The sequence below is a fragment of the Nerophis ophidion genome, linkage group LG22, assembly GCF_033978795.1.
Source record: "Nerophis ophidion isolate RoL-2023_Sa linkage group LG22, RoL_Noph_v1.0, whole genome shotgun sequence".
In the NCBI taxonomy this organism is placed as follows: domain Eukaryota; kingdom Metazoa; phylum Chordata; class Actinopteri; order Syngnathiformes; family Syngnathidae; genus Nerophis; species Nerophis ophidion.
In genome coordinates, this window is record NC_084632.1 from 6559965 (window position 1) to 6584779 (window position 24815).

General features: G+C 36.8%; 1 protein-coding gene across 2 annotated transcripts in view; it reads right to left on the minus strand.

Moving 5' to 3' along the window:
• Positions 1-24815, minus strand: part of LOC133540496 (insulin receptor-like) — a 243381-nt gene that overhangs the window by 38598 nt on the left and 179968 nt on the right. For both annotated transcript variants that reach the window (XM_061883133.1, XM_061883134.1), the window contains 7 exons: positions 15421-15560; positions 10631-10775; positions 10344-10558; positions 8202-8328; positions 7873-8123; positions 5713-5880; positions 3807-4005 (listed from right to left, as the gene is read on the minus strand). In XM_061883133.1, coding sequence (XP_061739117.1) covers positions 3807-4005; positions 5713-5880; positions 7873-8123; positions 8202-8328; positions 10344-10558; positions 10631-10775; positions 15421-15560 — 1245 coding nt within the window. The remainder of the gene's footprint in view (positions 1-3806; positions 4006-5712; positions 5881-7872; positions 8124-8201; positions 8329-10343; positions 10559-10630; positions 10776-15420; positions 15561-24815) is intronic.

Here is a 24815-nt window from a genome sequence, read left to right on the forward strand (position 1 = left end):
AATAGACTGTATTTATGTTATTCACATGTGAACAATGCTGTATAATAGACCGTATTTATATTATTAATATGTGAATAATACTGTATAATAGACTGTATTTATGTTATTCACATGTGAATAATGCTGTACAATACTGTATTTATATTATTCACATGTGAATAATGCTGTACAATACTGTATATTATTCATATGTGAAATAATGCTGTATAATACTGTATTTATATTATTCACATGTGAATAATGCTGTATAATAGACTGTATTTGTATTATTCACATGTAAATGTATAATGTATTTATGTTATTCACATGTGAATAATACTGTATATTATTCACATGTGAATAATGCTGTATAATAGACTGTATTTATGTTATTCACTTATGAACAATGCTGTATAATAGACCGTATTTATATTATTAATATGTGAATAATACTGTATAATAGACTGTATTTATGTTATTCACATGTGAATAATGCTGTACAATACTGTATTTATATTATTCACATGTGAATAATGCTGTACAATACTGTATATTATTCATATGTGAAATAATGCTGTATAATACTGTATTTATATTATTCACATGTGAATAATGCTGTATAATAGACTGTATTTGTATTATTCACATGTAAATGTATAATGTATTTATGTTATTCACATGTGAATAATACTGTATATTATTCACATGTGCATAATGTTGTATAATACTCTGTATTTATATTATTCACATGTAAAAAAGACCTCAGTGTTTATTGTCTATTGTGGTGCTGAATTTCCCCCAGGGATCAATAAAGTACTTTCCATTCTATTTTATCTAATGCGAAAGGTAATATACGTTTGGGCAACCCAGAGCTCGACATTCATCCACTGCTGCAGCCACCAACTCCTTCCACTAGGTGGAAGTGATGAGCCAATGTCTGCTCCTGGTGGCCATGAGAGAAAAGCTCTCGGAGGTTGGCAAAAAAAGGATAACGAGTAGCAACAAAAGGGAGGCCTCCCTCTTTGAAGGACTGTCGTGGTGCATTTTCCCGGAGGTCCCACAAAGCTGCAGGATGGGCCTCAAACCTGCTCAGGCAGAAGGGGAACTTCCCGCACTCCCTCGCCTAATGGACTTTGTGGGCTGCCGTGCATGACACTGACCTATTACAGCAAAGTCCTGCAGAGGTGTGTGTGTGTGTGTGTGTGTGTGTGTGTGTGTGTGTGTGTGTGTGTGTGTGTTCTTGTTTTTCTAGCTTTCTTGAGACATGGAGAAGGAAAAGTAGCTTCCACATGAGGAGGTGTGAACAAGTGTAATATTTGATGTGAAGTAATTATTGAACATGTCAATAACCAATAAAACAACTGATTGAGTCATTATTATTTTGGATCAATGAAAACAGCCTGCATAACAGCTTAGTGTTATTAGAATCAAGTGTAATATTTGATGGGAAGTAATTTGAGCCTAAAATACAACCCCCGTTTCCATATGAGTTGGGAAATTGTGTTCGATGTAAATATAAACAGAATACAATGATTTGCAAATCATTTTCAACCCATATTCAGTTGAATATGCTACAAAGAATGTTCAAACTGATAAATATTTTTTATTTGCAAATAATCATTAACTTCAGAATTTGATGCCAGCAACACGTGACAAAGAAGTTGGGAAAGGTGGCAATAAACAATGATAAAGTTGAGAAATGCTCATCAAACACTTATTTGGAACATCCCACAGGTGTGAAGGCTAATTGGGAACAGGTGGGTGCCATGATTGGGTATGAAAGCAGCTTCCATAAAATGCTAAGTAATTCATAAACAAGGATGGGGCGAGGGTCACCACTTTGTAAGCAAATTGTCGAACAGTTTTAGAACATTTCTCAACGAGCTATTGCAAGGAATTTAGGGATTTTACCATCTACGGTCCGTAAAATCATCAAAAAATTCACAGAATCTGGAGAAATCACTGCACGTAAGCGATGATATTGCAGAATTTTGAACCCTCAGGCGGTACTGCATCAAAAACAGACATCAGTGTGTAAAGGATATCACTACGTGGGCTCAGGAACACTTCATAAAACCACTGTCAGTAACTACAGTTGGTCGCTACATATGTAAGTGCAAGTTAAAACTCTACTGTGCAAAGCGAAAGACATTTATCAACAACACCCAGGAACGTCGCGGGCTTCGCTGGGCCCGAGATCATCTAAGATGGACTGCAAAAAGTGGTTAAGTGTTCTGACGAGTCTAGATTTCAAATTATATTTGGAAACTGTGGACGTGGTGCCCTCCGGAACAAAGAGGAAAATAACCATTCGGATTGTTATAGGCGCAAAGTTCAAAAGCCAGCATCTGTGATGGTATGGGGGTGTATTAGTGACCAAGGCATGGGTAACTTACACATCTGTGAAGGCACCATTAATGCTGAATGGTCCATACAGGTTTTGGAGCAACATATGTTGTCATCAACGCAACGTTATCATGGACGCCCCTGCTTATTTCAGCAAGACAAGTGTTACAAAAAGAGTGCGGGTACTTTCCTGGCCCGCCTGCAGTCCAGACCTGTCTCCCATTGAAAATGTGTGGCGCATTACGAAGCGTAAAATACGACAGCGGAGACCCCGGACTGTTGAACGACTGAAGCTCTACATAAAACAAGAATGGGAAAGAATTCCAATTTCAAAGCTTCAACAATTATTTTTTTCTCAGTTCCCAAACATTTATTGAGTGTTGTTAAAAAGAAAAGGTGATGTAACACAGTGGTGAACATGCCCTTTCCCAACTACTTTGGCACGTGTTACAGCCATGAAATTCTAAGTTTATTATTATTTGCCAAAAAAAAAAAATAAAGTTTGAGTTTGAACATCAAATATCTTGTCTTTGTAGTGCATTCTGGGTTGAAAAGGATTTGCAAATCATTGTATTCCGTTTATATTTACATCTAACACAATTTCCCAACTCATATGGAAACGGGGTTTGTATATCTAGAAGTGAAGTGAAGTGAATTATATTTTATATAGCGCTTTTTCTCTAGTGACCCAAAGCGCTTTACATAGTGAAACCCAATATCTAAGTTACATTCAAACCAGTGTGGGTGGCACTGGGAGCAGGTGGGTAAAGTGTCTTGCCCAAGGACACAACGGCAGTGACTAGGATGGCGGAAGCGGGAATCGAACCTGCAACCCTCAAGTTGCTGGCACGGCCACTCTACCAACCGAGCTAAAGAGGGAGGCATATTCCGGAGGTCTCCAGAAGGTCAGAACGACACAAATGTGTGTGAAGGCCAGTCTGGGTGGCACTGAGAGCAGGTGGGTAAAGTGTCTTGCCCAAGGACACAACGGCAGTGACTAGGATGGCGGAAGCGGGAATCGAACCTGCAACCCTCAAGTTGCTGGCACGGCCACTCTACCAACCGAGCTAAAAAGGAGAGGCATTTTCCGGAGGTCTCCAGAAGGTCAGAACGACACAAATGTGTGTGAAGGCCGGTCTGCATGACTGCGCCGCAGACTGGCATGAATGATAATGGGCACAGTCATGGCGCCTGTAGGGACGCCGTAACAAAGCGTGTGTGTGTGTGTGTGTGTGTGTGTGTGTGTGTGTGTGTGTGTGTGTGTGAGAGGGTACAGTAGGTGCACTGGGGCCTCCACAATCAGCACCTCCCACCCAGAGACCACCCACTGTCCTGGCCAGAACAGAAACAAAAAACCATGGACAAACACATCAAGGAGACAAAGGCGTCCGTCTTGTTTGCCCGCCAGGAAAGAACAAACAGCTCGAGGGCGGTGACGAGCGCAGCTTTTTATGGGCGTGACAGAAAAAAAAAAAGTCTACCTGCTCTCGAAGACTTCGTTGTGCAGGTAGTTCTCGAAGGTCTTGCGGTACTCGATCTCCTCCTGCTCCTTCTTCAGCTGCACGTCGGTTTTGGGACAGGCACAGCACTTGCCGCCTATGTTGGGCTCGTCCGTGTGGTTCCACTTCTGCTCGTCCTCGCTGTCCAAGTGGGTCGGGGTCCGGGACGGCAGTTTCATTCCTGCAAAGAGTTCAGGGGCGTGACTAAACGACTCAATCAATCAATGTTTACTTATATGGCGCTAAATCACCAGTGTCTCAAAGGGCTGCACAACAACATCCTCGGCTCAGATCCCACATCAGGGCAAGGAAAAACTCAACCCAATGGGATTACAATTAGAAACTTTGGAGGGGACCACAGATGTGGGACTGGCCCCCGGACGACCGGTGCCATGGACGTCGAGTGGATCTAACATAATAGTGTGAGAGTCCAGTCCTCAGTGCATCTAACATAATATAATAGTGAGGGAGTCCAGTCCATAGTGGATCTAACATAATAGTGTGAGAGTCCAGTCCATAGTGGATCTAACATAATAGTGGGAGAGTCCAGTCCATAGTGGATCTAACATAATAGTGAGAGTCCAGTCCTCAGTGGATCTAACATAATATAATAGTGAGGGAGTCCAGTCCATAGTGGATCTAACATAATAGTGTGAGAGTCCAGTCCATAGTGGATCTAACATAATAGTGGGAGAGTCCAGTCCATAGTGGATCTAACATAATAGTGAGAGTCCAGTCCTCAGTGGATCTAACATAATATAATAGTGAGGGAGTCCAGTCCATAGTGGATCTAACATAATAGTGTGAGAGTCCAGTCCATAGTGGATCTAACATAATAGTGAGAGTCCAGTCCTCAGTGCATCTAACATAATATAATAGTGAGGGAGTCCAGTCCATAGTGGATCTAACATAATAGTGTGAGAGTCCAGTCCATAGTGGATCTAACATAATAGTGGGAGAGTCCAGTCCATAGTGGATCTAACATAATAGTGAGAGTCCAGTCCTCAGTGGATCTAACATAATAGTGAGAGAGTTCAGTCCATAGTGGATCTAACATAATAGTGTGAGAGTCCAGTCCATAGTGGACCTAACATAATAGTGTGAGTTCAGTCCATAGTGGATCTAACATAATAGTGGGAGTCCAGTCCATAGTGGATCTAACATAATATCTTGAGAGTCCAGTCCATAGTGGATCTAACATAATAGTGTGAGAGTCCAGTCCATAGTGGATCTAACATAATAGTGAGAGTCCAGTCCATAGTGGATCTAACATAATAGTGTGAGAGTCCAGTCCATAGTGGATCTAACATAATAGTGAGAGTCCAGTCCATAGTGGATCTAACATAATAGTGTGAGAGTCCAGTCCATAGTGGATCTAACATAATATTGTGAGAGTCCAGTCCATAGTGGATCTAACATAATAGTGAGAGTCCAGTCCATAGTGGATCTAACGTAATAGTGTGAGAGTCCAGTCCATAGTGGATCTAACATAATAGTTTCAGAGTCCAGTCCATAGTGGATCTAACATAATAGTGAGAGTCCAGTCCATAGTGGATCTCACATAATAGTGAAAGTCCAGTCCATAGTGGATCTAACATAATAGTGAGAGTCCAGTCCATAGTGGATTCAACATAATAGTGAGAGTCCAGTCAATAGTGGATCTAACATAATATTGTGAGAGTCCAGTCCATAGTGGATCTAACATAATATTGTGAGAGTCCAGTCCATAGTGGATCTAACATAATATTGTGAGAGTCCAGTCCATAGTGGATCTAACATAATATTGTGAGAGTCCAGTCCATAGTGGATCTAACATAATATTGTGAGAGTGCAGTCCATAGTGGATCTAACATGGTCTTGGTCTCAATCATGCATCAGTGGTCCTGACCTTGCAGGCAGTAGTCGAACTTGTACAGGTCGCTGTCCTCGGGCTGCTTGCGGTAGACGACCCGGTAGTGCGTGATGTTGCCGTTGGGGTTGGTGGGCGGCTTCCACTTGAGGATGATTTGGGAGGAGGAGTTGGACGAGGAGATGGGGTCCAGGGGCACGGAGGGCTCTGGAGGAGAGAAGGTGGACAAACGTCTGGTAAATGGACTTTGTGTTGACCCAAAGGAACCCACAGAGTTTTTGTGACTGGCTCTGTAGTTGGCACACGGCGACGGCCTCGTTCCTGCCAAGTGGTTCACTCGTCAATAATCCACTGGGCGAGACTCACCGGACTTTAAAGTGCCGGCTGGACCGAGGGCCACAAGCTGCTCCGAGCAGAGACGTAAACAATCAGGACTGTCAAATGGTGGACTTTTTTAATCAGATGAATCACATTTTGTACTAGGGTTGGACGCTATACCCAAACTAGTATAGTTTGGGTACATATTATTTCATTATTATTTTTTGAACAAAAAAAGTTTTTTTTTTTTTTTTTTAAGTCTCACTAAAATTTTTGGGGATGCACAGGGTCCCACTCATAAAAGCGTTCAAAATAAACCATACTTTTTTTTTTTTAAGCTTTCAACGCCATAGACTCGAGATCAACATCAGATCTGTCGATTAAAATTTTTCATTATATTTTCGTGTTGTTTTTTCTCCTTTTAGTCACATAAAACTTTTTTTTTTTTTATAAAGCAAAAACACAAAATATGCAATATTTCCACAATAAAATGTATTCCAATGTGTATTATTTGATGTTAATTAATTATTGAACATGTCAATAACCAATAAAACAACTGATTGTGAGTCATTATTATTTTGGAGCAATGAAAACAGCCTGCATAACAGTTTTGTGATATTAGAATCAACATTGCAACTTTTTCCTGTAAAAATGTATATCGAAGTGTTATATTTGATGTGAAGTAATTGGAGCCTTAAATAATCAATAATTTATAACAACATTGATGTTAATTCATTATTTTTTTGCAGCAATTAAAGTATTTTATGTTTTTTTTTTTTTAAGTCTCACTAAAATTCTTGGGGATGCAAAAGGGTCCCACTCATAAAAGCGTTCAAAATAAATCATAGTTTTTTATTTTTAAACTTTCAACGCCATAGACGTGAGATCAAAATCAGATCTGTCGATTACAATTTTTCATTATATTTTCGTGTTTTTTTTTTCTGTTTTAGTCTCATAAAACATGCAATATTTCACAGATAAAATGCATTCCAATGTGTAATATTTGATGTGAAGTAATTATTAAACATGTCAATAACCAATAAAACAACTGATTGAGTCATTATTATTTTGGAGCAATGAAAACAGCCTGTATAACAGTTTTGTGTTATTAGAATCAACATTGCAACTTTTTATAGTAAAAATGTATATCAAAGTGTAATATTTGATGTGAAATAATTGGAGCCTTAACTAGATCAATAATTTATAACAACATTGATGTTAATTTATTATTTTTTTGCAGGAATTAAAGTATTCTGTGTTTTGTTTTTTTAAAGTTTCACTAAAATTCTTGGGGATTCAAAAGTGAAGTGAAGTGAAGTGAATTATATTTATATAGCGCTTTTCTCTAGTGACTCAAAGCGCTTTACATAGTGAAACCCAATATCTAAGTTACATTTAAACCAGTGTGGGTGGCACTGGGAGCAGGTGGGTAAAGTGTCTTGCCCAAGGACACAACGGCAGTGACTAGGATGGCAGAAGCGGGAATCGAACCTGCAACCCTCAAGTTGCTGGCACGGCCACTCTACCAACCGAGCTATACCGCCCCAAGGGTCCCACTCATAAAAGTGTTCAAAATAAATCATACTTTTTTTTTTTTAAACTTTCAACGCCATAGACGCGAGATCAACATCTGATCTATTTGATGTGAAGTAATTATTAAACATATCAATAACCAATAAAACAACTGATTGTGAGTCATTATTATTTTGGATCAATGAAAACAGCCTGCATAACAGCTTAGTGTTATTAGAATCAACATTGCAACTTTTTCTTTTTACTTTTTACTTATTTGTAGTGTTTTAATACTTTAATAGTATTTTAGTGCAGGCTGTATGTTGGACCCCTCCCGGGGTAGACCACCTGGTGCGTGATGTCACTCACTGGAGGCGTCGGTGCGCACGTAGATGATCTCACTCTTGGCGCCCTGGACCTGATGCTCGTCCGACGCTGACAGCTGGGTCTTGACCATGATGGCGTACTGGGTCCAGGGCTTGAGGGGTCGGATCAGGTGGCCCGGCTCGTGCTGCTCCTTGTTGTCGGTGACGCGGGCCGGCGGGTCCACATCGGCGATCACCCAGCTGTTAGAACCGCACGCATCCTGGCCGTCAAACTCCGTCACGTTCTTGTACGGCCTGCGAGGAGGACGGACGCAAGTCAGGAAAACATTGTCATGGCATGAAAGGCCGAGAAATAAGGCGAGGGATGCTTACGCTTCTTTGTAGAGAACCATAAATCCCAGCAGGTCTCTGAAATCCAAGGGCCAAAATGGCTCCCACTTCACTATAATCTTGTTCGGCCCCGCTTTGATGTAAGTGAACTTCAGCAACTTGGTTTCACCTAAGGGCAAGAACCAAACAATGGACTCCAATGAGTTCAAAAAGGCATGCACGGTCGTAGATTAGTGCCGTTTTCTTAACCATAGGGCCCATTGTAGATCATTGGTGTCAAACTCTGGCCCGTGGGCCAAAAACACAAAATATACAATATTTCCACAATAAAATATATTCCAATGTATAATATTTGATGTGAAGTAATTATTGAACATGTCAATAACCAATAGAACAACTGATTGAGAGTCATTACTATTTTGGAGCAATGAACACAGCCTGCATAACAGCTTTGTGTTATTAGAATCAACATTGCAACTTTCTCTTGTAAAAATATATATCAAATGTATATAAAAGTGTAATATTTGATGTGAGGTAATTAGAGCCTTAAATAGATCAATAATTCATAACAACATTCATTATAATTTTTTGAGCAATTACAGTATTTTTTTATTTTAATTTTTTAAAGTAACACAAAAATTCTTGGAGATGCAAAAGGGTGCCACTCATAAAAAAGGTTCAGAATAAATCATACTTTTTTTTTTTTAAACTTTTAATGCAAGATCACCTCCAGATCTGTAGATTAAAATTAGTCTTTTTTTTATTGTTTTTTTCCATTTGGTCACATAAAACTTTGTTTTTTTAATAAAAACCCCCACAAAATATATAATATTTCCACAATAAAATGTATTCCAATGTGTAATATTTGATGTGAAGTAATTATTGAACATGTCAATAACCAATAAAACAACTGATTGAGAGTCATTATTATTTTGGAGCAATGAAAACAGCCTGCATAACAGTTTTGTGTTATTAGAATCAACATTGCAACTTTTTCTTGTAAAAATGTATATCAAAGTGTTATATTTGATGGGAAGTAATTTGAGCCTTAAATAATCAATAATTTATAACAACATTATTTTTTTGCAGCAATTAAAGTATTTTATGTTTTGTTTTTTTTAAGTCTCAGTAAAATTCTTGGGGATGCAAAAGTGTCTCACTCATAAAAGCGTTCAAAATAAATCATACTTTTTATTTTTTTAAACTTTCAACGTATAGACGCGATATCAACATCAGATCTGTGGATTAAAATTTTTCATTATATTTTCCTGTTTTTTTTTCTGTTTTAGTCTCATAAAATATGCAATATTTCACAGATAAAATGTATTCCAATGTGTAATATTTGATTTGAAGTAATTATTAAACATGTCAATAACCAATAAAACAACTGATTGTGAGTCATTATTATTTTGGAGCAATGAAAACAGCCTGCATAACAGTTTTGTGTTATTAGAATCAACATTGCAACTTTTTCCTGTAAAAATGTATATCAAAGTGTTATATTTGATGTGAAGTAATTGGAGCCTTAAATACATCCATCCATTTTCTACCCCTTATTCCCTTTCGGGGTCGCGGGGGGCGCTGGCGCCTATCTCAGCTACAATCGGGCGGAAGGCGGGGTACACCCTGGACAAGTCGCCACCTCATCACAGGGCCAACACAGATAGACAGACAACATCAATAATTCATAACAACATTGATGTTAAATTCATTATTTTTTTTGCAGCAATTAAAGTATTTTATGTTTTTGTTTTTTTTAAGTCTCAGTAAAATTCTTGGGGATGCAAAAGGGTCCCACTCATAAAAGCGTTCAAATAAATCATACTTTTTTTTTTTAAACTTTCAACGTATAGACGCGATATCAACATCAGATCTGTCGATTAAAATTTTTCATAATATTTTCATGTTTTTTTTTTCTGTTTTAGTCTCATAAAATATGCAATATTTCACAGATAAAATGTACTCCACTGTGTAATATTTGATGTGATGTAATTATTAAACATGTCAATAACCAATAAAACAACTGATTGAGTCATTATTATTTTGGAGCAATGAAAACAGCCTGCGTAACAGCTTTGTAAAAATGTATATCTTTGTGTAATATTTGATGTGAAGTACAGTAATTGGAGCCCTTGGGCCGGACTTTGGACTTGGGCGGTGTGAAGAAGAGCATGACATGCTTACAGGAGGCTTGATCGCCGTTGGTGCGTGCGGCGATGTCGTTCTTCTGATTGCGCGCTTTGCTCCCCGTCAACTCCTCCATTTTGCGGATCTCCGACATGCAGAGCTTGGAGTTGTAGTGGAAGAAGGTGCGGCCCCGCTGGATGGTCAGGTTGTGCTTGGACCAGTCCCACAGCTCACGCAGGTTCTGGTTGTCCAGGGCGTAGAAGGCGTAGATGCTGGTAGACAGGTGGGCGGACAGGTGTGTTAGATGCTGGAGGAGGAAAAGGAAGAGGAGGATGAGGACTTACTCTCCCTCCAGGTGTTCTCCTCTGATGACACGCAGCTTGCGCAGGAAGGAGAGAGACACCAGGGCGTACGCTCTGCGGACTGTCAGGTAACCCGTAATCTCCTCCAGTTGACCCAGACTCGTCTCCAGCTCAGCTGCAATGTTGTCTGTCAGGGGAGAGCACACTTGTATATTACATATATCCATCCATCCATTTTCTACCGCTTATTCCCTGTGGGGTCGGCGGTGGCGCTGGTGCCTATCTCAGCTACAGAAGGCGGTGTACACCCTGGACAAGTCGCCACTCATCGCAGGGCATATTACATACATATATATATATATATATATATATATATATACATATATATATACACATATATATACATATATATATATACATATATATATATATATATATATCTTAATATTACACTTATATATTCATCTTAATATTATACTTATATATATATTTATCTTAATATATTATTCTTATATATATATATATATATACATATCTTATTATTACACTTATATAGTCATCTTAATATTATACATATATATATATATCTTAATATTACACTTATATATTATCTTAATATATCATACATATATATATATATATCTTAATATTACACTTATAAATTAATCTTAATATTATACTTATATGTATATATATATATATATCTTAATATTACACTTATATATTCATCTTAATATTATACTTATATGTATATATATATACATCTTAATATTACTTATATGTTCATCTTAATATTACACCTATATATATTTTTCTCTCTCTCTCTCTACATACATATATATACTCATCTTATTATTATACTTATGTATATATATATTCATCTTAATATTAAACCTATATATATATATATATATATATATATATACAATTACTTATATATTCATCTTAATATTATACTTTTGTATATATATTCATCTTAATATTGGTCTCACTCAATAACAAAGTCTTGAGATCAACTTCAGATCTATGAGTCAATTATAAGTTTGTTTGTTTTTTCCCTTAATTCAAATAAATATATGTTTTAAATAGCAAACTGGTAATAAGTGTAATATTAAGTAATAGGAACCTTAAATATGTCAATAATTCATAAAAACATTAATGGAAATTAATTATTATTTTTTGAGCAATGAGTTAGAAAAAAAGAAGTCTTGGGGACCTAAAAGGGTCAAACTCATTAAAGTGTTAAAATGAATCATATATTTTATTTTTTCACTTAAAGTCTCAAGATCAACTTAAGATCTATCAGTCAATTGTGATCTTTTTTTATATTTTTTCCCCTTAAATAGCAAACTGGTAATAAGTGTAATATTAAGTAATAGAAGCCTTAAATATGTCAATAATTCATAACAACATTGATATATATATATTTTTTTTGAGCAATGAGTTAAAAAAAAGAAGTCTTGGGGACATAAAAGGGTCCAACTCCTTAAAGTGTCAAAAATTAATCATATATCTTATTTTTTCACTTAAAGTCTCGAGATCAACTTAACCATTCGTTTTTTTAAACTATTTTCATCATGTTTTTTTCCCTTAAATCAAATAAATATATGTTTTAAATAGCAAACTGGTAATAAGTGTAATATTAAGTAATAGGAACCTTAAATATGTCAATAATTCATAAAAACATTAATGGAAATTAATTATTATTTTTTGAGCAATGAGTTAGAAAAAAAGAAGTCTTGGGGACCTAAAAGGGTCAAACTCATTAAAGTGTTAAAATGAATCATATATTTTATTTTTTCACTTAAAGTCTCAAGATCAACTTAAGATCTATCAGTCAATTGTGATCTTTTTTTTATATTTTTTCCCCTTAAATAGCAAACTGGTAATAAGTGTAATATTAAGTAATAGAAGCCTTAAATATGTCAATAATTCATAACAACATTGATATATATATATTTTTTTTGAGCAATGAGTTAAAAAAAAGAAGTCTTGGGGACATAAAAGGGTCCAACTCCTTAAAGTGTCAAAAATTAATCATATATCTTATTTTTTCACTTAAAGTCTCGAGATCAACTTAACCATTCGTTTTTTTAAACTATTTTCATCATGTTTTTTTCCCTTAAATCAAATAAATATATGTTTTAAATAGCAAACTGGTAATAAGTGTAATATTAAGTAATAGGAACCTTAAATATGTCAATAATTCATAACAACATTAATGGAAATTAATTATAATTTTTTGAGCAATGAGTTAAAAAAAGAAGTCTTGGGGACCTAAAAGGGTCCAACTCATTAAAGTGTCAAAAAAAACATATATTTTATTTTTTCACTTAAAGTCTCAAGATTAACTTCAAATCTGTCAGTCAATTATGAGCTTTTGTATTATTTTTTCCTATTTTTTTTCCTTAAATAACAAATTGGTAATAAGTGTAATATTAAGTAATTGGAGCCTTAAATATGTCAATAATTCATAACAATATTGATATAATTTTTTTTTTTGGAGCAATGAGTTAAAAAAAAAGAAGTCTTGGGGACATAAAAGGGTCCAACTCATAAAAGTGTCAAAAATTAATCATATATCTTATTTTTTCACTTAAAGTCTCGAGATCAACTTAACCATTCGTTTTTTTAAACTATTTTCATCATGTTTTTTTCCCTTAAATCAAATAAATATATGTTTTAAATAGCAAAATGGTAATAAGTGTAATATTAAGTCATAGGAACCTTAAATATGTCAATAATTCATAACAACATTGATGGAAATTAATTACTATTTTTTGAGCAATGAGTTAAAAAAAGAAGTCTTGGGGACCTAAAAGGGTCCAACTCATTAAAGTCTTAAAATGAATCATATATTTTATTTTTTCACTTAAAGTCTCAAGATCAACTTAAGATCTATCAGTCAATTGTGAGCTTTTTTATTATTTTTTCCCTTAAATAGCAAACTGGTAATAAGTGTAATATTACGTAATTGGAGCCTTAAATATGTCAATAATTCATAACAATCATTGATACATTTTTTTGGAGCAATGAGTTAAAAAAAAGGAAGTCTTGGGGACCTAAAAGGGTCCAACTCATAAAAGTGTCAAAAATTAATCATATATCTTATTTTTTCACTTAAAGTCTCGAGATCAACTTAGCCATTCGTTTTTTTAAACAATTTTTCATCATGTTTTTTTTCTCTTAAATCAAATAAATATATGTTTTAAATAGCAAACTGGTAATAAGTGTAATACTAAGTCATTGGAGCCTTAAATATGTCAATAATTCATAACAACACTGATGGAAATTAATTACTATTTTTTGAGCAATGAGTTAAAAAAAAAGAAGTCTTGGGGACCTAAAAGGGTCCCACTCATTAAAGTGTCAAAAAAAACATATATTTTATTTTTTCACTTAAAGTCTCAAGATCAACTTAAGATCTATCAGTCAATTGTGAGCTTTTTTATTATTTTTTCCCTTAAATAGCAAACTGGTAATAAGTGTAATATTAAGTAATTGGAGCCTTAAATATGTCAATAATTCATAACAATCATTGATACATTTTTTTGGAGCAATGAGTTAAAAAAAAGAAGTCTTGGGGACATAAAAGGGTCCAACTCATTAAAGTGTCAAAAATTAATCATATATCTTATTTTTTCACTTAAAATCTCGAGATCAACTTAACCATTCGTTTTTTTAACTATTTTTGTCATATTTTTTTCCCCTTAATTCAAATAAATATATGTTTTAAATAGCAAAATGGTAATAAGTGTAATATTAAGTCATTGGAACCTTAAATATGTCAATAATTCATAACAACATTGATGGAAATTAATTACTATTTTTTGAGCAATGAGTAAAAAAAAAGAAGTCTTGGGGACCTAAAAGGGTCCAACTCATTAAAGTGTCAAAAAAAACATATATTTTATTTTTTCACTTAAAGTCTCAAGATCAACTTCAAATCTGTCAGTCAATTATGAGCTTTTGTATTATTTGTTCCTATTTTTTTCCCTTAAATAGCAAATTGGTAATAAGTGTAATATTAAGTAATTGGAGCCTTAAATATGTCAATAATTCATAACAACATTGATATACATATATTTTTTTGAGCGATGAGTTAAAAAAAATAAGTCATGGGGACATAAAAGGGTCCAACTCATTAAAGTGTCAAAAATTAATCATATATCTTATTTTTTCACTTAAAGTCTCGAGATCAACTTAACCATTCGTTTTTTTAAACTATTTTTCATCATGTTTTTTTTCTCTTAAATCAAATAAATATATGTTTTAAATAGCAAACTGGTAATAAGTGTAATATTAAGTAATAGGAACCTTAAATATGTCAATAATTCATAACAACATTGATGGAAATTAATTACTATTTTTTGAGCAATGAGTTAAAAAAAAAGAAGTCTTGGGGACCTAAAAGGGTCCCACTCATTAAAGTGTCAAAAAAAACATATATTTTATTTTTTCACTTAAAGTCTCAAGATCAACTTCAAATCTGTCAGTCAATTATGAGCTTTTGTATTATTTGTTCCTGTTTTTTCCCCCTTATATTAAATAAATATATATTTTAAATAGCAATTGGTAATAAGTGTGATATTAAGTCATTGGAGTCTTAAATATGTCAATAATTCATAACAACATAAATTGATTTTTTTAATTTTATTTTATTTTGAGCAATGAGTTAAAAAAAAGTCTCACTAAAATTCTTTGGGACCTAAAAGGGTCCCATTTGGAAAAAAAAAAAAAAAAAAAAAATGTTTTCCCCCCAGCCCCCTTGTGTATTGACAAGTCCAGCATCTGGCTGGTTGCGAGTTGAAAGCCCGACAAGAGTAACTCACTGCCTCCTCGGATCTTGACCATGAGGTTGCCGTGCAGGACGGTGCATCCTCTCAGAGCCTGGGCCGACGTCACGGAGTCGATGGTTTTATTCCCCACGCACAGCTTGGGACAGAGTCCGGCACACGGCGAGCACGTCAACCTGCAGACGACAGAAAAACTAAACAAATGCCTCCCTCTTTAGCAACACCCTTTCTAGATATATAACGTGTATTTACAACATTTATAATATATAAAGGTACATACTATGGAAATATAGAAAAAGCTTGAGTTGGAATTTCACCAGAAAAAGGTCACAATTTCACAAGAAAAACTCAGAATTTGGGCAGTATTATAATAAAAGTCGTCATTTTACTCAACACAAGTCAACATTTTACAAGAAGAACTGAACATGTGTGCAATAATATGATAAAATGTTATGATCCGCTGCACGGATCATATTATGTTTAGGTTTTGAGTCTTTTGTATTATATTCTGCTAATGTTTACCTTAGTTCCTGGTTGCACTTCCTTGTTTGTTCTGTCACCATAGTAACGTATTATTTTCACCTGCCGCGGTTTCCAGACACACAACTGTTTTTGTTAATCACTGCCCTTATTTAAGCCTGCCTTTTCCGTTGATTCGACCCTGCTTCCTAATTTGTGTTTCACAACAGTGACGACTCTGATTCCGATCCCGTGGACCAGCTAGCTTCCGCGCTAAGTATTCGTTATTTCTCTAGCTCCCATGCTAGCGCTTTTGTTTTTTTTGTAGCTCCCATGCTGGTTCTGTTTGTTTTGACTAAGTCTGTTTTTATTTGTTAAATAAATCATTTTTACTCTTACCTTCACACTGTGTCCGAGCCCGACCGCATCAAGAGAGAACGCGCCCGCATCACGATGCCACGCAATCGCCACATAAAACTTGGAATTTTACTCAATATCAGTGCAACAATGTTTACTTTGGTACGCACAATAAATCAACCAAAAATCCTGAATTTGGAGCAATGTTCACGGACTCTTGAATTTGGCTCTCTATTAGATGCAACGGTTTTCCATATTGGGACCATGATTTATGTCCTCACTTGTTCACACCTCCTCATATTTCCTTCTTCATGTCCCAAGAAGGGTAGAAATACAACACACACACACACACACACAACACACACACACACACACACACACATTCTTGTATTTCCCACTTTTTTGAGACCTCCGAAAAATGCCACCCTTTCTAGATATATAAAGATGTGTATTTACAACATTAATAATATATACAATCCATACAAATATAAAAAAGGTAAGCTTTTAGTTAATTTCATTCATGTTTTATTTTTGGTTTGTGATTGTTTTCTAATCTTCATTATTTACTTCAAGTTATTACAGTATGTCTCTATATACATATTTATTTGTTTAATTAATTTTGGCCAGAGGGGGCGCATTTCAACTTCTTACACACACTTGTTATTTCATATGTTGACCAGAGGGGGAGCACTTTTAAAAGCGACACACAGTCTATGTGAAAAATCCCTCCTTTTTGGGACCACCCTCATTTTGATAGATATCACCACAAATGAGACATTGTCTATAAGATGCAATGTTATTGGGACCATGATTTATGTCATCACTTCTTCACACCTCCTCATATGGAAGATACTTTTCCTTCTTCATGTCTCACGAAGGGTAGAAACACACGCACAGGCATGGAGGAAAACTCTTCATTCACAAATGAGCCACCTCAAAAGAAACATAATCCTCTTTAATTCAGCCATGACAGTTCTACCTCAGAAGTTCCGCCTCAGACGTGAAGCAAAAAGCTGCGTTCTGATTGGCTGACAACATTCAGCTGCTATAACCACGACATCATCAACGGAAGCTCTGGAGGGTTTCTATCCTCCTGACAAAAAGAGGCTGACGCTTTTTTCTGCAAGCTTTGCACTAACTGCCCTTTAATTGGATGATTTTTTTTCATGCAAACCTTGGATTGTAACGATGACAAGTACAAGAGACGCACAAAGTCGATACTGCAATGATTACTATGATATTTTTTTAAATGTGTTTATATAGTCAGGAAATAGGTCCCTGTACACCAGGGGTGCCCATTACGTCGATTGCGAGCTACCGGTCGACCGCGGAGGGTGTGTCAGTCGATCGCCAGCCAGGATTTTAACGGGGAACATTATCACCAAACCTATGTAAGCGTCAAAATAAACCTTGATGTTGCAGAAAAAAGACCATGTATTTTTTTAACCGATTTCCGAACTCTAAATGGGTGAATTTTGGCGAATTATACGCCTTTCTGTTTATCCCTTTCTGAGCGACGGCGTCAGAACGTGACGTCAGATCGGTACTCAACGCCATTTTTCCCTACCACATCACACGCATCGAGTCAAATCAACTCTGTTATTTTCCGTTTTTTTCGACTATTTTCCGATAACCTTGGAGACATCATGCCTCGTCGGTGTGTTGTCGGAGCGTGTAACAACACTAACAGGGAGGGATTCAAGTTGATTTACGTAGAATGTGCATCGATTAGCACGGCATGCTAATCGATGCTAACATGTTATTTAGGCTAGCTGTGTACATATTGCATCATTATGCCTTTCCCTCCATCCACATTTAATGCCAAACAAACAAATACCAGTCGACGGATTTAAGTTGCTCCGGTGTCAAGAGATGCGAAAGTCTCTCGTTAGGTTTTTACCGGCGATGCTACGACAGAGATGGCAAGAATGTCTGGATATCCTGCGACAATCAAAGCAGATGCATTCCCAACGATAAAGTCAACGAAATCACAAAAGTGAGTGTTGTTGATGTTACTGATGACTTATGTGCTAATCAGACATATTTGGTCGCGGCATGACTGCCAGCTAATCGATGCTAACATGTTATTTAGGCTAGCTGTGTACATATTGCATCATTATGCCTTTCCCTCCATCCACATTTAATGCCAAACAAACAAATACCAGTCGACGGATTTAAGTTGCTCCGGTGTCAAGAGATGCGAAAGTCTCTCGTTAGGTTTTTACCGGCGATGCTACGACAGAGATGGCAAGAATGTCTGGATATCCTGCGACAATCAAAGCAGATGCATTCCCAACGATAAAGTCAACGAAATCACAAAAGTGAGTGTTGTTGATGTTACTGATGACTTATGTGCTAATCAGACATATTTGGTCGCGGCATGACTGCCAGCTAATCGATGCTAACATGCTATTTAGGCTACCTGTATGTACATTTGAAACTATATTTACATCCAGCCTTTCCCTCCATCCACATTTAATGCCAAACAAACACTTAGCAATCGACGGATTTAAGTTGCTCCAGTGTCAAGAGATGCGAAAGTCCATCGTTTGGTTTTTACCGGCGATGCTACGACAGAGATGGCAAGAATGTCTGGATATCCTGCGACACTCAAAGCAGATGCATTCCCAACGATAAAGTCAACGAAATCACAAAAGTGAGTGTTGTTGATGTTACTTATGACTTATGTGCTAATCAGACATATTTGGTCGCGGCATAACTGCCAGCTAATCGATGCTAACATGCTATTTAGGCTAGTTGTATGTACATTTGAAACTATATTTCCTTCCACCCACATTTAATGCCAAACAAACACTTACCAATCGACGCATTTAAAGGGGAACATCATCACCAAACCTATGCAAGCGTCAATATATACCTTGATGTTGCAGAAAAAAGACCATGTATTTTTTAACCGATTTCCGAACTCTAAATGGGTGAATTTTGGCAAATTAAACGCCTTTCTGTTTATCGGTCTTTTAGCGATGACGTCAGAACGTGACGTCACCGAGGTAACACACCCGCCATATTCATTTTCACATTACAAACACCGGGTCTCAGCTCTGTTATTTTCCGTTTTTTCGACTATTTTTTGGAACCTTGGAGACATCATGCCTCGTCGGTGTGTTGTCGGAGGGTGTAACAACACTAACAGGGAGGGATTCAAGTTGCACCACTGGCAAGAAATCTGCCGCCAGACCCCCATTGAATGTACCAGAGTGTCTTCACATTTGAGCGGCGATGCTAAGACAGACATGGCACAGAGATGTATGGATAACCTGCAGATGCATTTGCAACCATTAAGTCAACGAAATCACAAAGGTGAGTTTTGTTGATGTTGTTGACTTATGTGCTAATCAGACATATTTGGTCGCGGCATGACTGCCAGCTAATCGATGCTAACATGCTATTTACGCGAGCTGTATGTTCATTTGAAACTAGACACCCACATTTAATGCGAAACAAACACTTACCAATCGACGGATTTAAGTTGCTCCAGTGTCACAAGATGCGAAAGTCCTAATCGTTTGGTCCGCACATTTTACCGGCGATGCTAATAAGGCAGCCATGCTATGGGCCACTTCACCCACGCTATGGCCGAATAGCGTCAAAAGCTATTCGCTCAATAGCTTCAGTTTCTTCTTCAATTTCGTTTTCGCTATCTGCCTCCATACTCCGACCATCTGTTTCAATACATGCGTAATCTGTTGAATCGCTTAAGCCGCTGAAATCCGAGTCTGAAACCGAGCTAACGTCGCTACATCTTGCTGTGCTATTCGCCATTGTTTGTATTGGCATCGCTATGTGACGTCACAGGGTTTAGACAAATAGCGAAAATCAAGCACTTTAAAGCTTTTTTAGGGATATTCTGGGACGGGTAAAATAAAAATAAAAACTTGGAAAAATAAAATAAGCCACTGGGAACTGATTTTTATTGGTTTTAACCCTTCTGAAATTGTGATAATGTTCCCCTTTAAAAAAATAAACCTAAAAATTAGCGATCATCAATCTTCACCAAGATCGCTCTTGCACGCCAGCTTTCCGAGACTCTTATTTTGTTAGCGCAGGCAGCGTGAAGCAGGGCTTTTATTGTGAAGACAGGAAATGTGCAGTCGGCATTTAGAGTTTTGACAGCAGGTACGGCGCGAGAGTCTGTTGAAATAAAAAGTGTTTCTCGCCTTCCTCTCTGTCATTTTTTTCTTAATAATGAACTGGCAGCAGCCAGCGTCATCTCACAAGACCTTCGGGTGCCGTGAATGTCAATCAAACGAGCTACGGAATATTCCGCCAATGTTTTTCTTGTAAAGTGTAAGGAAGCTGGATGAATTAGATGCCAAAAACCAACCACTTTCATGTGGTTTCGTACCAAAAAGAGGACTTTTTTGCTTCTCCATTTAAAAATGTGGGCGTTATCAGCACCGCTGTCTGATTCCAATCAATGCAAGTCATCAGAATCAGGTAATACACCAACTTTTATTCTTGTCTTCATGAAAGAAAAGACTCTATATGTGTTACACATGCTTGTATTATCATTAAAAACATTTAACTTGTTAACAAAAACGTCTCTTTCATAAATAAATAAACATAAATGACATATATTAATGAGTTTGATCCCCTTGATTTGGTCAATTGACAAGTAGCTAGCCTGCAAAAAAAGTTGTACACAGTTCAACTTTAAATATGACCAATGTACTGAAGTGAATTATATTTATATAGCGCTTTTTCTCTAGTGACTCAAAGCCCTTTACATAGTGAAACCCAATATCTAAGTTACATTTAAACCAGTGTGGGTGGCACTGGGAGCAGGTGGGTAAAGTGTCTTGCCCAAGGACACAACGGCAGTGACTAGGATGGCGGAAGCGGGGATCGAACCTGGAACCCTCAAGTTGCTGGCACGGCCGCTCTACCAACCGAGCTATACCGCCCAAACACAGAGTATGATCCGGTAACTACTTGGTGTTGGATTGATACCATTTGTAGTATCACTTAAAGCTAATGTAAAGTATCAAAGAAGAGAAGAAAAAGTGATTATTACAATTTAACAGAAGTGTAGATAGAACATGTGTCAGAATAATTGTATAGAAGTTATCATACAACTTGTTTTCCCATGAGTTCAGATTCCCTGCGAGAAGACAAAAGCTGTCTTTGATCTTATCAAGCAAAAGCCCTAACGTTTGTAAACCTCCACTATTTGCGATGGGATGCGACAAAGTGGTGTCGGTTTCTTTGCCCTATTGGACAGCCAAAGGAAGACCTTATTGTGACCCAAAATTTACAAAGCAGAGAGGGGGCAAACCCGACACCGCTCCAAGCACCTTTTTTGTTTGAAATGTTTACGACCAAGCGCAGCAGATGTTTATGACCACCTCCCCTTAGAAGCAGCTGTAATCAGGAAAAGCCCAAATAAAGGGAGAGGTCAGGGATGCTTGATAAGATCAAAGACAAAAGCTGTCTTTGATCTTATCAAGCAAAAAGCCTACCGCTTGTAAACCTCCAATGTGTGCGATGGGATGCGACAAGGTGGTGTCGGTTTCTTTGCCCTATTGGACAGCCAAAGGAAGACCCGAAATCTACAAAGCAGAGAGGGGGCAAACCCGACACCGCTCCAAGCACCTTTTTGTTTGAACTGTTTACGACCCAGCGCAGCAGATATTTATGACCACCTCCCCTTAGAAGCAGCTGTAATCAGGAAAAGCCCAAATAAAGGGAGAGGTCAGGGAACCCTTTAATCTGTACCTACAAATGTACAGAGTCATGCACTCCCCTCATGAGCTAAACTGAATCCAGTCTCTGTTTGACTCTTGCTTCTTGTCTTTGTTTAATAGATAGTTCGGTGTTTGAACCTGACAAGCTGTTATTTGGATTGTGGAGACAAAACGTCGGCGTTTACCACCTACTGTGCGCACGAAAGCCCCTCCCCGTATTGACCCTTAATGCGATGTTCTCTTGGGGTGCTGATAGTCCCCGCAGGGAAAGTGTCCGCACATGATACGTGCGAGATAAAGCCATTATCGAGGTGAAATGTCCTTCTCATTTCCACGGGTTGTACTGAGAGCTCACACAAACAAATAACGCGGACGGGGAAACGTTGGGTACCATTCACATTTGAAGCGATACAGTACCGATTCCCAGGTGAGCCCTGATTCAAGGGAAGAATGTAATAGAAAATATCGATACAAAGGGTCAAGTCAGAATCAACTCTCAACAGAGATACAGTCTATAACAGGTGTCACCAACACGGTCGCCCGTAAGGACCAGATGAGTCTGTTCTAAAAATAGCTCAAATAGCAGCACTTACCAGTGAGCTGCCTCTATTTTTTACATTTTATTTATTTACTAGCAAGCTGGTCTCGCTTTGCTGGACATTTTTAATTCTAAGAGAGACAAAACTCAAATAGAATTAGAAAATCCAAGAAAATATTTTAAAGACTTGGTCTTCACTTGTTTAAATAAATTCAGTTATTATTTTACTTTGCTTCTTATAACTTTCAGAAAGAAAATTTTAGAGAAAAAATGCAACCTTAAAAATGATTTTGAGATTTTTAAACACATATACCTTTTTAGCTTTTGAATTCCTTCCTCTTCTTTCCTGACAATTTAAATCAATGTTCAAGTATTTTTTTTAAAATTATTATTATTGTAAACAACAATAAATACATTTTAATTTAATTCTTCATTTTAGCTTCTGTTTTTTCGACTAAGAATATTTGTGAAATATTTCTTCAAACTTATTATGATTAAAATTAAAAAACTAAAATTCTGGCAAATCTAGAAAATCTGTAGAATCCAATTTAAATATTATTTTAAAGTCTTTTGAATTTCTTTGAAAATTTTTGTTCTGGAAAATCTAGAAGAAATAATGACTTGTTTTTGTTAGAAATATAGCTTGGTCCAATTTGTTATATATTCTAACAAAGTGCAGATTGGATTTTAACCTATTTAAAACATGTCATCAAAATTCTAAAATTAATCTTAATCAAGAAAAATGACTAATGATGTTTCATAAATTCTTTATTTATTTTCAAAAAGATTTGAATTAGCTAGTTTTTCTATTAATTTTTTTTGGTTGAATTTTGAATTTTAAAGAGTCGAAATTGAAGATAAACTGTTTCAAAATTTTATTATCCTTTTTTCCGTGTTTTCTCCTCTTTTAAACTGTTCAATTAAGTGTTTTTTTTCATCATTTATTCTCTACAAAAAACCTTCCGTAAAGGGAAAAAAATGTACAACGGAATGACAGACAGAAATACCCATCTTTTTTTAATATATAGATTTATTTATCAAAGGTAAATTGAGCAAATTGCCTATTTCTGGCAATTTATTTAAGTGTGTATCAAACTGGTAGCCCATCGCATTAATCAGTACCCAAGAAGTAGCTCTTGCTTTCAAAAAAGTTGGTGACCCCTGATCTATAGTGTCATATATTGGTAATTCCATAATGCTAGCTATAAGCATACTATCGTTATAATGTTAGCATAGTACTGTTAGCATGTTTGTTTTTTTTAGCTCATTTTGCTCACATTTTTTGTTACTTGACGCGATCAGGCCAACATGCTAATTGGTAGCACCACTCACGGCTAAAAGTCGTCTCTTTTCATCGCATAATTACACAGTAATTTGGACATCTGTGTTGCTGAATCTTTTGCAATTTGTTCAATTAATAATGGAGACGTCAAAGAAGAATGCTGTTGGTGGAAAGCGGTGGATTGCAGCTGCCTTTAGCAGCCGAAACACAGCCGGTGTTTCTTTGTTTGTTGTGAAGTTTTAACACAGAGCGGTCAAGCCAACACGGTTCTCTACGTCAACCAGCAAGTTTTTGGATGAGAAAATTGTGATATTAAGTCGGCTCTTACCGGAGACTTCAGTGGATTACGCGACCTCCTCCTGCAGCTCAAAAAGGCATCTGTGAGCTTGGCTCCTCGGCTTCTCTCTGAGACACTGGCGTTCACTGCAGCCATCCGACTTTCAGGTATGACTTTATAATCTCACTAAAATACTATTAACACAATAAGCAGATAAGGGATTTTCCAGAATTATCCTAGTAAATGTGTCTAATTACATCTGAAACGCTCCCACTGCCGCCGCCTGGAGCCGTCGCCTTTTTTTCTTTTTTTTTCTAGTCCTTCACTCTAACTTTCCTCATCCACAAATCTTTCATCCTCGCCCAAATTAATGGGGAAATCGTCGCTTTCTCAGTCCGAATCGCTCTAGCTGCTGGTGGCCATGATTATAAACAATGTGAGGATGTGAGGAGCTCCACAACCCGTGACGTCACGCGCACATCGTCTGCTACTTCCGGTACAGGCAAGGCTTTTTTAATAGCAAATAAAAGTTGTGAACTTTATCGTCGATGTTCTCTACTAAATCCTTTCAGCAAAAATATGGCAATATCGCGAAATGATCAAGTATGACACGTAGAATGGACCTGCTATCCCCGTTTAAATGAGAAAATCTCATTTCAGTAGGCCACTAAATCTCAAGTGTCTCAAAGGGCTGCACAAGCCACAACGACATCCGCGGTACAGGGCAAGGAAAAACTCACCCCAGTTGAATGTCGATGTGATTGCATCAAGCTGGAGCATTTTGGAAGAGTGGCGCCTTGGTAAGTGTTGACC